The sequence below is a fragment of the Eutrigla gurnardus genome (genome assembly GCF_963514095.1).
Source record: "Eutrigla gurnardus genome assembly, chromosome: 9".
In the NCBI taxonomy this organism is placed as follows: domain Eukaryota; kingdom Metazoa; phylum Chordata; class Actinopteri; order Perciformes; family Triglidae; genus Eutrigla; species Eutrigla gurnardus.
Genome location: NC_139923.1, coordinates 18813591 through 18830133, shown reverse-complemented (window position 1 = coordinate 18830133; position 16543 = coordinate 18813591). Strand labels below are relative to the sequence as shown.

Below are 16543 nucleotides of genomic sequence, written 5' to 3'. Positions count from 1 at the left end.
CTGAGGAAAGGTCTAATGGGTGTTTTTGGACATTTTGACATGTCACAGTAAAAAGCACAAGTGAATAGCCTAATTAATGGTGGCTAGATTGCATTTAGCGGCTATAATTTCAGGCTGTTGATATTGAGCATGCAGACTCACTGTCAGCATGCTCAATATCACATAACAGAGCCATTGTCAATGTTATTAGTAACATCTGTGCTTTCAAAAGTCAAAGGGCCAATCCCGTTTATTATTTTTATTGCTAGAGCTTGTTTTCGAGTCCCCCCCCCCCCCCCCCCCCCCGCTGCAGAGCTCAATGGGTAGTGGTTGAAATCTTCCCCTGTGAAACGGGACGACCCTTCCAGACCCTGATATGACGTAGTTGATGCCGTTTATGCAAACAGACGTGACGTGTGCAGCAACCTCGCCGCTGGTCAAGGAATCATGTGGACTGTCCACTGTCCTGACTGAGCGGTCATGTGAAAATCTGCCTGAAAACAAAGCTGTAACTTTAGGTAGCTAGCCATCCATCTAAAGATACAACACTGCATACTAGCAATTTTTTTATTGCTTCTTATACAGAAAAGCTCTATAATTCATGCACTGCATGAAACTAAGACATTGAAATGTTATCATAATTTGTAAACCTTTAAGGGAAGAGAATACTTGCTTACTTTCATAACACTCACTTTGGGGTGTGCCTCATATAGCCCTCCCTGTTCACTCCAGCCCTCTATCACAACAAGAATTGGGACACCTGTTTGAACGGGCAAATCAGAGGGCTCAGTCTGCTCGTACGCAGGTTCTCCTCCTACCTTGTGGGTCAGCGGCATTATGCTACTTTAACCTGACATGCAGTAACTTAAGCTTTGAGTCCAATTAACCTTGTGTCATCCCACTTGAACCATTCCAGGAAATAGTGAAAGCCCTCATTAACCTGAAATGGCATCAGTATTAATTTGCTCTACCTGAAAATCCGTTTGTTTTTGTTTAATGTCCTACAGATTTAAAGCCTTTTTTTTTTTTTTCTTCAGGCATAGACGCCTTTTATTAGCAGTGGACAGTTAGGAAAGACAGGAGAGAGAGGGGGGGGGGGGGTGACATGCAGCAAAGGACCTCCGGCCGGGATTTGAACCGTGGTCGGCTGCGTATGCGTACATGGCATCACTCTAACCACTCCGCCACCTGCACGCCAATGATTAACCTTTTAATGTGCATCCTTCCAGGTCTTTTCTGTGCAAGACTCGTCATTTTCTAAATGTTACAGTAATTTCTGCTTTGACTGCTGTTACAATGAAAACAACAATAATAATAATAATAATAATAATTATCATGTCATCTGCCATTAGATTACGTAAACAGACTGGGCATGTTTTCAACAAGGCAGTGATGCGATGCTGGAAGTAGACTGCCAGGTCCACAGAGGAGGGAGCGAGAGAAGAATGGATAAATGGGGGGTAGGAGTTAATGTGAAAGAGCAAAGGCTTGTCGTTGCCCTGCTACAGTGATCTGATTGTAACCCTGTCTCAGATGTTTGTTTGGAGTCGAGACGGAGCTACCCACAGTCTCCATTGTTCGGCAATTGGGTGGTAGGATGAAGGCATGGACGAGAAAGGGCATAGGCCAGAGCGTACAAGTCTCTCAGATGGAGAGTTGCAGCTGCTCTATTGAAGACGAGGAGCACAGAGAGGTCCGGGACTCTTTAGCAGCAGCTGCTAACAGCTTCTTCAGCAGGTGGCTTGGCCTAATTACCAGGGTAGACATGCCAACAGCCCGTTTCCTCCCGTTCTCCAGGAACATGTGAGGAGCAGGCACACAATATATGCATGATTGTACAACACCACGTCTGCCGCCAATTATAATGGGGCACTCATCACGCTGCATCCTGAGGACGAGGAGAATTGATGGGGAAGGAGACGTGGGAGGTGTTTTGTGCAATATTAAAGTTGAGAAGAGCCATAGGACTGTGAGATAAGGTTAAAAACAGAATCAAGATATTAAGTTCAACATTTTTTTGTCACATGTCAAGTAGGCAAAATCATTACCCAACTAAGGTTAGGGATGGGGTTCAACAGCAATTTATCTAATCTGAACCCAGAATCAAATCTACTCATCATATTCCTTTCAGATCCCTTAATTCAAAGAAATTTGATTCAGGTGCATTTTCATCAACTGCTTTGTTGCAAATTAACTTTATAGCGTAGTTTGGACAGAAGTTGGTGCTATAGGCTACTCATGGCTATAATGAGTAGCCATGATAAGTCGAGGCCAGTAGCGTAAACAAAACAAGTCACCTGGGCCATCTAACCATCTACGAGACAACAATGGAGAGAGGTCTTCTTTGTTTCAATTGGGCAAGTTTTAAGATGCTGACAGCAGAAACAGCTGATCAGTCATGTGACTTAGCATCGCCATAATCCTTTTGTAGTATCGACTCTTTTTTTCTACAAAGGCAAAAAACATCTTTGTGTTGTGCCCAAATGAGGATGTTTTATCGAATTTTGCCATTTCCACACAGCTTTTCTCATGTGATGCTTCAGAATTTCCATAATATGGAAATAATATGGAATATGTGAATGGAGAAATGTTTTTTTGCAGGACAACTGTTATCATGTAGCAAGAGAATGTGGTGAGGCCAGAAAATATTACTAACTAAAAGCTGACTGAATCAAAAAAGTAATTATAATTACTGCCCACCTATTGATCAAAGTCCATTTAATTAGGCACCGTTATCGCTCACCCTTCGCCATCAGTGATATAGGGATTAAGTGCTGAACATGCTTCTGAGTAATCCTAGGAGCCCAGAGAGCAACCACTTACACACCACTCAATCAATGAAGCTTGGGATTTGTGCTAAAGCTACAAGCACAGCCTGAATCTGTATTTCCTGAGCAGAGTCCTTGTCCAAGGTCAGGTCTTGTCGTACACTTAAAATTGCTCATTTTTTCCAAACAGCAGACCAGCAGCCACTGGTATCATTTGTAAACCTGGTGTGGTTTAAAGATCAGGCAGAGCAGAGTGACAGCTGCATCCTCCACAGCAGGACTGAGCATCTCAATCCAATAGTAAAAAAACAACAAAAAAACAAAAACACAACAGGCCGTTTCTGTGGCAACGGCCTGCTGATGCTGCTGTGTTTATGATCGGTCTCCACCCACCTCTTATCCCCATGCTCCTCCCCCCATGGATGACCAAAAATCGCCTTTTTAATCAGCAGCGACAAAGCCTGACCCAGATTGCCTCGAGATGGCTGCAGGGTGGCATGGTGAGGTTTACTGAAGCCACGGGGATTCATGATGGGGAGGAGAAGGTGCCACAAGCACATTTAGGCCAAAATACTAGCCACGATGCAGCAGGCTGCCACATGAGGCACTTTCTCAGGCTGCCAACCTTCGACTCCACTGCTAGAACATGCTCACGGCAATAGCAAGAAGCTTCAACATACGGCTCTGCAGGCTCTGGTGAGATGACCTGAGGGTTTCATATCTGTTATCCAACGCTGATCCATTTCCTGCAGAGGTCTGACCTATTTACTGGCTTCCAAACTGACACTTTCTCAGTTCCCTCCTGGTCCAGCTGAGGGATGAAAGGTTCATCAAGCCTGAAAAGTTGGCCCATCATCAGTGGAACTTTAAAATCATCTTTAAAGGGATTCCAGATGTGCCATGCCGAGGCCAGATATTTTCACCCTGACTGTTTGTTAGACCAGTCCACATTTCTGCTCTTAGATTGGTCTAACGCAAGTTTGACACGTTCACAAAAATAAAGACTTATTTTAAGCCTAATACGTTATCCACCCTACCCCCAGGCTAACTCTTCAAGTACATATTTGCGGAAATTGGTTCACATATGTTCAGCTGCTTCCCTCTATTTTGTGTTTAAGCTGTCAAAAACAATGCAAAGTGGGGGATTTTGTAAAACCTTTGGATGTTTATCTGATCTGATCTGACCAGCCAGACATGCAACAGACAGCACTGTACAGTCTGTAGCAAAACATACACTGGCATAATTACAACAGCAGATTGACCGGGGGAGGTAATTCACTTCAGACCCGCAGCCAGATGACGAGTCCTTATGAGGTTACTACACGGCCTGACGCACAGCAGAAATGTGGGAATGTAATAATCAACCTAGTCCACACCCTTCTAAAAGGTAAACACTATCAGATAGCTTTCCAATCCCGCCCCATCCCATTTATATCAGAACGTTAAAATGTTAAATTATTAACAGTGGACAAATTTGCTTTGTATGTTTGCTTCATCATCAGGCAGGACTGAGAGGTTACCGCATTTGATTCAAGGAAGGACAGTTAATTAAATCAAATAACTTCCCTCTGCTCAGATTTAATGAAATGTAAACTCCGCAGCCACTAATCAATCAAAATGACTTGCCATTTAACAAAACAGGAGCACTGTGAAACGTTGCAGTCTCCCTCTGCTCAGCACTATATATGCTCCGTTCCCTTCTGACTCCTTTACATGATACCTCAGACTATGGGGATAATTACTGATTAGCTCGGGGACAGCAGCAGCGTGGTGTTGACCAGTTGGATACAAGATTATCTCATGTTTAGTGCCCCATTTACCCTGTAGGACCGACCCGAGGGAACCAGGCAGGGGGGCAATCGCAGCACCTGCAGCAGAACGTCTCTGAGGCCTTCAGCTCACAGCAAAGCAGGCTGTTGAGCGTCCTGTCACACATGGTGGAAAGACACAGTTCAACGCAGTCATGCAGAGGAGCAGCGGCTGGCTGATGAACATTAACCGCAACGCCGTTTATCATCTTGAGATAAAGCAAACTGGTGTTGCTAGGCAAACGCAGCATGCAGCTTATGGCAGGGACGGAAAAACCCATTTAGAATCTAATCCTTCAAGATGACATTAACATGCGCCGAGTTTAAGTAGCTTATATAAACGCCCTACTGCAGCAACTGTTTGGAGTCGGAGCATTTTAGCAGGAATGTTGACAAGTCTCTCGAGGATCCCTCCGAGACCTTTGTCACTGCAATGACTGCAATTGGTTTTTCCGAACAAACCAGAAGCCAAATTTATCCCTGAAGAGTTGAAGTGAACACAACATTTTGAAATATACCATTAGAAAATTGCTGGAATATGTAAAAAAAAAATGTACACAATAGCTGTGGTGAAATACAGAACTAAGGTAAAGTAAAATACAAACCAGTGGTTTGCAGCAAAGTACAGATATGAAAGGAAAGATTTTATTATGCTTTCACTCTCCAGGTAGAGGCAGTTGTCTTGTCTTAGGCCACAACTGAAAAAAGGGTCTTTGTATTTCCCTACAGCTAGTCTCGTCATTCCTAGTTTGAGAGGGAAAGAGACAGAGAGAGCACTTCATACCCTCGGCTGTTGCGCTGCTGCAAACTGTGACTACTGTCCGACATTGGTGCATGAAGTCAAGTGGAATCACAGTTAGTCATCCCCCTTTTCCAGTCAGAAATCATGTGCATGTGGTTTCTACTGTTAACATGTATTTATTATATCAATCAAGATAAAATGTATTTGGGGAAATATCATAAATGCTTCTTTAGTAATTAGCCTCTGACTGGTGTCCACTTGAGTTTGACAGCTATGCAGAGACACAACATGGGACACAATGTTAACAAACTGCTACAACTCAAACACAACTTGTTATTTTTTGGTCAACTTTTCTGATTCCGTGATGAAAGGAGAAAAATCTCCAAGGCTTTTGTGTCAAAGCATCAAGTTGAGTCTTTGAATATAAACGTGTGCTTAGCATTCGGTGTGAACACATCTAAACATGTCTGATGGTTGAAGTTATTATTTTGGACCAAACTAGTGTTGATGATTGTTGGGAACAGTGTGTATGTTTTGTAAGTTTTTAAATTAGAATAGTTCTCCAATTTGAATCTGTCGATTCATTTAGAGCTGCTAGCATGATTGTAGTGAGAACAGGACACTTGCAGTACAAAGTGTACATATGATGCTTTAGCAGAATAAAAGGAAAATGCTATTTAGGCTTTAAACTTCTTGATTACAACATCAGCCAGACTGTATGTCAGTAATGCATTACACAATTGCAATTTAAGCCTCTTTTAAATGTGATCATACATTTCTTATAGAACAAGCGTCGCCACATAAAAAGACATGACATTGATGACTTAATTAATGTCATCCTTTCTGCCCCCCCTCCCCTACATACTGTACATTATAATTTCATGAAGAAATCCCAGGCTGTTTAAAAGCTTCTGAAACCTTGAGAGGCATCGGGGAGTAGTCTGTGCTATACGACGCCAGCTCTAAACCAATCTCTGCGTGTTCAGTACAGTATATTTATGCAGGGGTCCTGTGGGAAGAGCCAGAATTAGCAGAGGATAGTGAAAGGTCAAAGAGCAGTGGGAATAGAGATCCTGTTGATGCAATCTGTCCAATCATATTTATTTCCTTTGGCCAGAGACGAGGGCTTAAGTCTAGACTCTGGAAACAAACCAAAGCAACACAATGCCACAAAAGTACATTTGTCATGTTTGCCTCGGCTTGGTGGTGGCATTACCGGTTTCTTAAGAACACTGAAGTACTTCCTTTTAAGAAGAACAAGTTCCACAGAACAGAACAAGCTCCTCAGAAAAATCGTAACAATGACAGTGAGCATATCATAACCAAACATAGACAAAAGGCTCCCTAAAGTGTCAAAGCCGACTCTGCTTGAATGTATTTTACAGCTGTTTAAACAGCAGCAAGCTGTGTCTGCTGCAGTATACACAGTAAAAGCAAGCAGTCAGAGCCTCTGGAGGAGTTGTTTTTCACAGGCCTGTGTGGTATGCATGTGCGGCCCGGCCCACTCAGACCCACCTCATGGCTGGCTGGTTGGCATTCCTGCCTCACTCTGTAATTATGGCTCTTCTCCAGGCCTCTCGGCTGTGCTCTCCCCGCACCGCCATACTCTTAAAGGGCGGGGTTTTCCTCTGCCGAAGACACACACTTTCCACCTGGCCATTTGGCTCAGGCTCTAATTTTAACAATAACACATCACCAGGCAGAAATGTGCACAGACAACAGTAGCACACAGCAGCTACGGCGGGAAAAATAGCAGTTTTGATTACACTTGGTGTCGTGTATCAGGGTTGATCACCACGTCACCTCGCACTGAAGTTACAATTATGTGATATCAGATGGTTAAACTGAATTCAAGTGTAATACTGTCTCCCATTGAGTGTGTGAAAAAGTTTCGATACAGGCCAAACAGCCTGTAGATATGTACTTTGCATACAAATGATAGCAGTATGAAAATTAGAGCCTTGAGGACGTTTGACTTTACATGCTCATACAGCACAACTAGCTGTTGAGACACGGGTCGGGTTAAAGTTTCTGCTCTCAGATTTAAAAAAAAAGTGTTTTCCTCTCTAATGGCTTCTTCAAAGCACTCCAAAAATCCCCTCTCTAACCTTCTGCATTACCTGTCCACAGAGACAAGAGATCACAACTTAAATGGTGGATAAGTTCACTGTCATGTTTTGAACATCTTATAATCAAACCACATGTATTGTATTTTAAATTCGATGATTATATTCAATAATCATGTATCATCATGTATTTACAGTAAGAATGAAACCAATCCAACAGAACTTGAGCAAATCTTACAGGAAATAAGCAAATATTTGACCAAGACGTAGTGTTTTGAAATCGGCGCTGTAACAATGCGGACTTGTTGACGTAAACTGACGAATTTCCAAATATATTATCAGTATGTGAAAGGAAATCTCACAGAATTTCGGACAATCTACTCCATTCATGCAGCTGGGGGCACATGACATGCATGCAGCAGAAGGATTAGGACGATCAGCTGAGCACGACTCAATACCACATTGTTACTCGCTGCTCACCGCTTGTTTTTCCTCCAACTCTCCTTGCAGCTTATCAGAGGACGACAGAACCAAATCTCGCCTCCCTCACGCCTGCCAAACTTTAATCACTCGCAGTCTACTTCCCACTGTAAACTGCTTACAAGCCACTCCGGTGGTGCATAAATGTCAAAGCACTTTGTGGCACAGTTTTCAGCCTCTTTGTTCTTTCAAACAAAGCTTGAGGTGCTTTTTTTTGTAAAAAAAAAACAAACAAAAACAAAAAAAACAGCTCATGTTCTGGACAAATAAACCCAATGAATGGCAATTAAGAAAATGAGCTTTGGGCTTGAGATTACAGAACACACTGCTGTCTTTGTTAGCAGGTCACATCTGTATGTGAGTGACAAAAGGCAGCCACACAGCATGCTGCTGTGTGAATGTATCAGGAAAGGGGTGAGTGCCAGGCCGAACTCATCCTCCATTCAGCCTCTTTAAGCCCCTTTTAGACTGTCTCTTCGTTGCGGGAGTATTCCGGCGTTATTCCACCCCAGTCGTCAGTCTAAATGCTCGCCGAGGTGGAAAGACGTAACAGAATATTACGCCTCTGAGACGGCAACGGAGGTCACCACAGAGCCGCTCATCAGAGGCGAGACGAGGCGATACGGCGTTCTATCTAAACGCTCCGAGCGCCTGAGGTGGAAAAGACGTGACGTAGTCAATACGTGTTACCAGGGCGACATGCCGCCGGCGGATTTAACAAGCTCAAAATGTAGATCCGAAGAAGATAAAACGGCGGTAGTTGTTCGTACGAGGCCGCCGTTATTCGCATCCACATGTTTATGATGCACAGCAACTTCGCTTCGTCGTGTAAATATGCGAGATGATAACGAACAGCACACAATTTGCAGAAACATCTCATCTACTCCTTTAAAAGCTGATGTGGCAGTCTGGGAAAACAAACAGGCAGGTCCCCTTCAAAACAAGGACACATACCATTTATTATATGGATTTGTGGCCGTGCTTTCGCAGCTAGCTTCTCTTTTTCTCGCCATGCGGGGGGGATTCATACCCTCTCACGTCTGAAGAGTGGTATCGATGTTGTTATCCAACCCTCGGCAAGAAAGTCAATAAGTGCATTTCCCAAAACGTTAAACTTCCTTTCACATGTGTTGCTCTTCTCTTTGCAGAAAGTATATTACTAGCACCAACATATTAAACTGGTTGGTTGTTCCTGTGAAATATCTTACAGAGAGGTGAAAACCCTCCATGGCTTAATGAGCCAAGTATTACAGCTAACCTTCGGCACACTGAAATGGCAAAATATACATATCACAGCAAATACGTTTCCCTAAACAGCGATTGTGTATTCAGAGCTTTGCACAGAAAGCACTTTCAATGCACCTTTAAACCTCAAAGAAGCCACATCAGCAGCATCTCGCCTTTGAGACGGGATTGAGTGAAGCAGAGACATTTAACCCGCATCTGGCCTCGAAATGGCTGTAATGGAGATTAAAAAGCTCCAAGATCTGCTCACCTGGCACTCACGTGAACAGGCCTGTGCGTGCTTGGAACAAAGGGATATGTTTTGCAGCAGAAGAGCACACATATATATACTGTGTTGACACAAAGTGAGCAAACATTGCTCCTGATGAACAAACACATTCGCGGCTCGTTCATCTCTCTGCTGTACCAGTTTTAGTTGCCCTGGGAAATCAATGTGCTGCAGCAAATAGATTTCTAATTTTCATTTTAGCTAAAGATTCTTAAACCCTCCGTCAGCAGTGGCCTTTGGCTATCCGACATGATATTTCCCTTTTTCCAAAAGATTAAATCGGATCTGTATTTGTAACATGTTGTTCAGTTTCATGAATGTGGCTCACCTATATAGAGTGAAGAGTCTTTCTTCTTCACGTGATCATCGATGTAGGACACCCCCAGGGGCTGCACTGGTGTGGCTCCGATCCCCAACAGGACCTGGGCTCCAATCAGCAGCAGGTACATCATGTTGGTGTTGGCCCTGTTGTCGCACACCACGTCCTCAGCCAGCTGAGCGTCCGCGCTGCTGGTGTTGGAGCAAACGTCCCGACCCATGTTAGTCCTCCTCATTTCCCCGATCTCATACTGTTTTGTGAGGAACTCAGGCAGAGCTGAGAGTAGGGCGCCCAGCGCCATGACGATGCCCCCGCATCCGATCAGACGGGGACGATGCGCTTTGGCCCCAAAGTAGCTGACGAACAGGATCAGGGCCAAGTTGCCGATCTCGAAGCTGCTGGCTATCACTCCTACGTCGGCACTTTGCAGGTTGAACCGCCGCTCCAGGGTGGTCAGCACGCTCACCTGAAAACAACACAACACAGAATCAGACCAAGGATGTGGGAATCTAATGTCACAGATGTATCAGAGGCCGGTTCATATTTGATCAAATCTAAACCAGGTGTGAATGCAAAGGCTTGTGGGTTAGATGTCATTATCCAGATACAGATCACACATTAATACCAGGTGTAGAAGGGGCCTATATTCTTGGAGAACCCATGCGCGTTATCATCAATCGTTATATGCTGCGCCTTTCCATTGGAATATTATGAATAACATGCTGTTCAGATGTTTCACACTGCGGCCCCTCCCTGGAAACCGGCCTTTGTTTTTGATTAGCTGGGCACAGCAACATTTAGCTTTACCGAGAACAGCTCATCACAAGCTTCTCTCTCTTTCACCAGCTGTCATGGGCAGACACAAGATCTCAAGCCTCCCAGCAACTCCCAGCTGAAGCGAACGCAGCAAAATGGTTGTTTAGCCCACTTGTTTGTTAACTGTAGTCGTCACCGTTTAAATAACGTAAGACAATATTAGTTAATGCTGTACGTGAACACAAAGTTTATCATGGTTCTATCTGAATCTGTTGTAAAGCAGGGCAGGGCTGTGTTGTGCGTGTGATATGTGGGAACAGTCTCTCTGTGCCATGTGAACCGCAGCGTCACATTTAAACAGTTATGAAGCTATTTTCAGATATGTCCCAAACTGCCCTTGAAAGGGCATCACAATTTTCCATCTCCCCACTGGCTCAGTTAAAGAGTTTGACTGAGCTCTAGAAAAAAAGAAAAAAAAAAGATCCCACCAACACAAACATCCCCCTCTGGAGAAAAAAAAATGTGACTTCAGTGATGAATCTACTTGTGGTTTTGCTGTGGGTAAATGTTCCCATCAGATGCAAAAATGAAATAACCTTCAAGGAGGCCAAATGTGGTAGTGACTGATCAAATGACCTCTTTTCCTTCGTGGGACTACACTACAAGTCATAATCATACTAGCATATTAAACATATTCCCCCCCTCCCACCTTGTTGCTTTCAGCAAGTGTCATCCACTTTTGACATCAGAGACAGTTTTCTGTGCGTTTCAGCCAAACACTAAGCTTTTGCTAATTGACTTTATACTCTGATACTACAATCTGTCCTGAGGCGGAGCACAAACACAGTACTCTTTGGTGCCTGATGATATCTAATAAAACATCTTCCCCCTTTGAGACAATATTTAACACACAACAGGCGAGTAGCTGAGGAGATGCCATTGTTGTCCGCTTTATCAGCAGAGTTTAGAAAGTCGTCTTCTGTGACTTTCATGAAGCAGAAATGACAGCGGGTCATTCTTGCAGCTGCTCTGGACACAGCTGCAGTCACTCCCTCACTACACATCAAAGCACGGGGAGGATGATTGTTGAGAGCGCTTCGTGCTGGAGTCCTTTTGGTGAGTTTGAGTTGATAGAAAACTTCAGGATGAGTCATGACGTCTCTACCCATCGGGTGGCTCTCCCTCACTACATGCAAACACACTGGACAGGCCGTATTCATGCCCGACTGGCTCCGCCCGGCTGGGATCTGATCATTCAGCCCTTAGAAACGATGCCAAGAGCTAACAACCTGTTGATGCTGGAGCTAAGGCTCCAAAACAGAGAGCAACACTGCAACGACGGTACGGCAGAGCGAGCGAAGCCATCATCGAATACAATAACATCCCATCCTGTTACAGGAGGCCTAAGAGAGCCCGTTGACCGAAGGCTTCTTCTCTCAGCTCGGCAATGGAAACACTCTGAATGAGTTAAGACCTCGTCTCCAGGTTCAACATGTTTACGCACTTCCACCGACTCAAACAGACAACCTTTCCAAGAGGATTACCTCCAGAATAAATTGCATAGGAAAAGTCGAGTGGATTGCATACTGGCCACTGGTCACGTCTACGTTTTCTCCCAATAAATCAAACTGTGGAAATGTTTAATCTGTTGCACGGCAACAAAACAAACCTTGACGGTGTTATGCGACACCCCATCACTTAACAGAAGAACGTATCTCGTCTGAGCACGAGGAATCCCAGCTTCCACAGACTTTTCTCTCAGGATGTACGGACAGGCTCTGTATTACCGGCAAGCCTTAAAAAGGCAGCTAAATGCTGACATTCACTTCAGCACATTAAGGTTTAGCACCGACGGGAAAGTGCTGATTTGGTGCTATTTGTGAAAGCACAGAAGCTGTTTATAACTAGAGCCTCAGATATTTAGGGTCATTTGCATTCGGTTTTATGAGGCGTAACCTACTGAAGGTTAGCTAAATGTGCTTTAATTGCTCTGAATAGGCTATTTTAAATGATTGTCTCAAACAACTTCATCTGTAGTGTTAGTCATGTGCACGAAGTGTATATTTTTAAATTTTTTTTTTGGTTTCTTTACCTCCCATCCTTTTTTCTTCAGTTCAGCATGCCAAAAAATGTCTCACAGGGGTACAGTAGATTTTGGGTTAACTGTATTAATTGATCCTTAACACCCAAATTATTCTGACTGTATTTAAAAAACACTCCTCTATTTTTTTTTTTTTTTTTTTTTAAACCTCTACCGAATCCTCATGGGCACCTGATGCCAGGTACTGGCAGGATGTGTAGTAGTCGACAAAAAAGGCCCGAGGCTGACACAGCAATAATAAATTACCTTGGTGATTGTTAATGTCGTTGTATGTGTATGTTTTCATTAATGCCTGTATATGAACCCGAATTATTTGACATTTTAGCATAAATGAAAGGAAGTCACTAAATAAGAAATATATGAACAAAGGCATCTGCTTCACTTTAACAAAGTAGCTATTAATCCTGATATTTCATATGGTTTTGACAATGACAATAATGTTCTATTAACCAATTTGGGCCTCTCTCTCTCCCTCTCAACACTCAGCAGATCCAGGGCGACCGCAGTGTGACAGGTTTGCTCAGCTGAGACGAACACAGGTTCAGGTTCAGTTGGTAGCTGCACTTCGTGGCTCGAGGTGTCAGACCTGGTTCCTATCAGGGAGGTGTTACGTAAACCTCAGGTGCTGCATACACGTTAAGTCACACAAAAGAGAGCTTCCCAGCGCATTCTCGTACTCCTGCAATTCAAATCTCATTGAGTTACGGCAGAAAGGTGAGTAGGGGTGCACTGATACGGATGTGGGACCGATGCTGACTCAAATAGCTGGATCAGATATCAGCTCCATTAAATTCCATTTAATGTTAGTTTATATACATTTTATACTGGATTTTTTCTTCTTCCAATGTACAAAAAATAATGATCCACACAGTGAGGCACACAATTTATCAATTAAACACTGGTATTGGATAGCTACTTGATGCATCATTTTGTCACGTCATTTGTATAGACAAAATGATAAATCAATCAAAAATAATCGTCAGAACAATCAACAGTGAAAAGTGCTGTTAGAAGCCCTAGAGTCCATTAGACCAAGTCATATCACCAGATCACTAGATGCCATTAATTCAGTATCACTTACACAAACATAGCAAAGTGAATTCCTGAGAACAGAGTGAAACAGGAATGACACTTAAATCTTTTGTAGCGTTTGCCCGTGCAGGTCGGCTGTGTGTTCACCTGCAGTCAGGCATCTAAATCAGGCAAGCCAGCATGCTGCTAAGTGTCTCGTACAGTAAGCAGCTCACAGAAAGCAAAAGGGGGCCATGATAGTTGAGTTGTCTCTCCGCTGCCATCGAGCACTCTTTAAGTCCCATCATCCAATCAGAGAAACCACAGTAGTCCATCTAGGTCGACACGAGTTCACCAGATTGTCACCGAACCAGTTACCTAATGTCCTGCCCGCAGCATGTAAATAAAGTTCTGTGTGAATCATCTCCGTTGTGTTGACGAACAAAAGGGAGCCGTAAATCATCATGTCATGTTTTTATGAGTATGAGTAATAATAATTAGTAATTAATTACTGTTCAAACAGGTGTCCAGAACGACCACGTGAAAAAGCAGAACAACGGCAATGCTTGTTTTGAAATATGTAAAGAGGAAGTCCCACTTTAGGACATCATCCTAACTGGTTTCACTGTGCTGTCGCCACTCTGAGCTGCGGGATGCTTGAGGCTCAGCAGGTCTAACAGAGAAGATAAGATGTTCCACTCCTAATATGGCCAAGGCATTTCGGGGGGTTTCTATTAATTGTGAGCAATCTCAGGAAAGTGTGATTCTCCGGGACTAAACATGTCAAAAGTCTGAAAGCTTGAAAGGAATATTTTATGGAGCACTTCTAGGAGCTTTGTTAAAAAAAATTAAAAATCTAAATTATGAGTTCAGATTTGTACTGTTTTAATGTTTTCATTTCAAACGTTTATAATAAAAATACACACCACTTATTCAACACCATATTTGTTACACCACCATGTGTTATCAGTGTGAATAATAGTAAACGTGAAACAGGAAATAAGAGGGATGGGAGGGAGGTCCTTGACCTTGACTGTCATTTTGGTTCAAATCAGCCAATTATTACCTTCCTTAACACGATTAGACTATCATTACCTATGCTAAGCTAGCAAGTAAGCTTTCAGGCTGCTCCCTTTAGCTACCTTTGCGTGGCTGAATGAAAAAAAATGCCTCAGTTTGAACCGTGTTTAAATCTGATGTCGTGGCACTCAAGCAGCAGCAGCAGCGTTACGTTTTCGCACAACTATGACAGAGTTGAGCCGCATGGAAGCTGTCCTGCAGCAGGCTGCACTTCACCGCACAGGACAGAGGTTTGCTCGTCCTGTCACCGCTCTGCTCCCGTCTAGTCCCGCAGAGCAGCACAAACAGCCCGAATGTAAAGCCCGTACCCGGATAACACAATCTGAATGTGACCTACGGTAGCAGGGGGGGGGGGGGGGTCTTGTGTTGCACTCACCAGGTATGCTCCGACGGTTCCCTGCGCCAACATGAGCGCGCATTCCGATATCAGGAATATCTTGATATTTGAGAAGCATGAGGAGTTTTTACGGAGGCCGTCTCCTTCCAGCATGTCCCCGCCGCTCCGGTCCGAGTCCCGGTGCTTATTCACCTGCATCCTTCGCCTTTAGTTTATACCCACAGAGCACTGCGAGTAACTGAAACACACACAGCTGCTGGAGGGGGGGCAGACACGGGCAGGTTTCGTTTTCCCCACCCGAACACTACATTCGCGGGTGCTCCTCGTCGCCAAATTCGTCTTCGTACACTTTTTGACAAGCTACGAAACGCGACGCGTCCAAACTCCGCGGGGCTCTGCCGGCAGTCTGCGCCTAAACGTTACCTCGACGACGCGCGGGGTCGCGCGAGCTCCCCGAAGGTGTTCGCGAAGGCACAAGTGACGCTCGCGCGCGCAAATCTGTCAAATCGCATGTTTCCCGTCGCGGGGTCTCCTAGGTTTCGGTTTCTTCTTCTTCTTCTTTCACCTCTTCTAACTCCGACCGCTCCGGACTCTCATGGTTCTTCGCGCACAATGACTGCTCTCCGTCTCCGCGCTCCCGCCTCCCTCTCCCCTCTGTCAGCGCATGCACGGCCCTAGAGGCGCTGTGTGCAGCAGCATCACTAGTGTGCTCAACTTGCCTCTCACTTGGAAAAAAAAAAAATCACTACAGTTGTCCCGTGGGGACTGTACACAACACGGTATCATCCCCCCCCTCTGTAAATCCACAGGGGTTGTATCTGAATATGTTAGCTAGTACTAGCTGAGGCTGTAGCGCTAAATCGCTAAGTCTAAAAGTTATTAGACAACTGTTTTGTCAACCAGTTTATTGGTTAAGTAATTTATCAAGGAATATAGCAAACTTGGTCTTGTTAGGCATGTCCAGCATGTGTCTACATTCAGTATAGCTTCAGTAGCAGAGAAGTGCTAACATGCTCCGCCAACGTAAGCTCCACAGGATATTAAAATGGAACGTTTTAGAAAGCCTCTCGCTACCAATGTAGCTATAAACAACTAGCTTAAAATCCACAAAATCAGCCTGAAAATGAAGAAAATCAGTAATAATTGAATGAGAGTCAATGGAGCACAGCTGGTTGATTGGCTGGGCGATGCTATTAGCATTCTGCTTTCAAGGGGCAGGATTTAGCGAAAGGTCAACTCCTTTGAACAATCAATCAATTCTCAAAACGTTGTCGATTATATCTGTTGCTCAACTAATCGATCCATTGACTAAGGTTGTAGCAGTTAGCAGAGGCTTTAATGTTTGCACAGTATGTTTCCAGTGTTATTTACTGGATTATCATGTCTGGGATGAGGCGGATATGCTGTAATGTAACCACATAATGTTGTGACGATGACGTGGTGGAACTGCAGAGGATGATAAACAAATCTTGTGTAAAGGCTGCCTGGGTTTTATGCATAGCTTGTTTGCTCAGTTTTGGAAATAGCAGCAGCAGCAGCAGCAGCAGCAGCAGCAGCACGAGGACACGTAAAGGTCAACGAGA

General features: G+C 44.1%; 1 protein-coding gene across 1 annotated transcript in view; it reads right to left on the bottom strand.

The window, feature by feature from the left end:
- slco3a1a (solute carrier organic anion transporter family member 3A1a) overlaps positions 1–15574 on the bottom strand; it is a 30743-nt gene extending 15169 nt beyond the window's left edge. Inside the window, exons 1-2 of the mRNA XM_084016580.1 lie at positions 15000–15574; positions 9685–10141 (exon numbers count right to left, since the gene is read on the bottom strand). Coding sequence (XP_083872706.1) covers positions 9685–10141; positions 15000–15158 — 616 coding nt within the window. The 5' untranslated portion in view covers positions 15159–15574. The remainder of the gene's footprint in view (positions 1–9684; positions 10142–14999) is intronic.
- Positions 15575–16543: the final 969 nt, after the last annotated feature.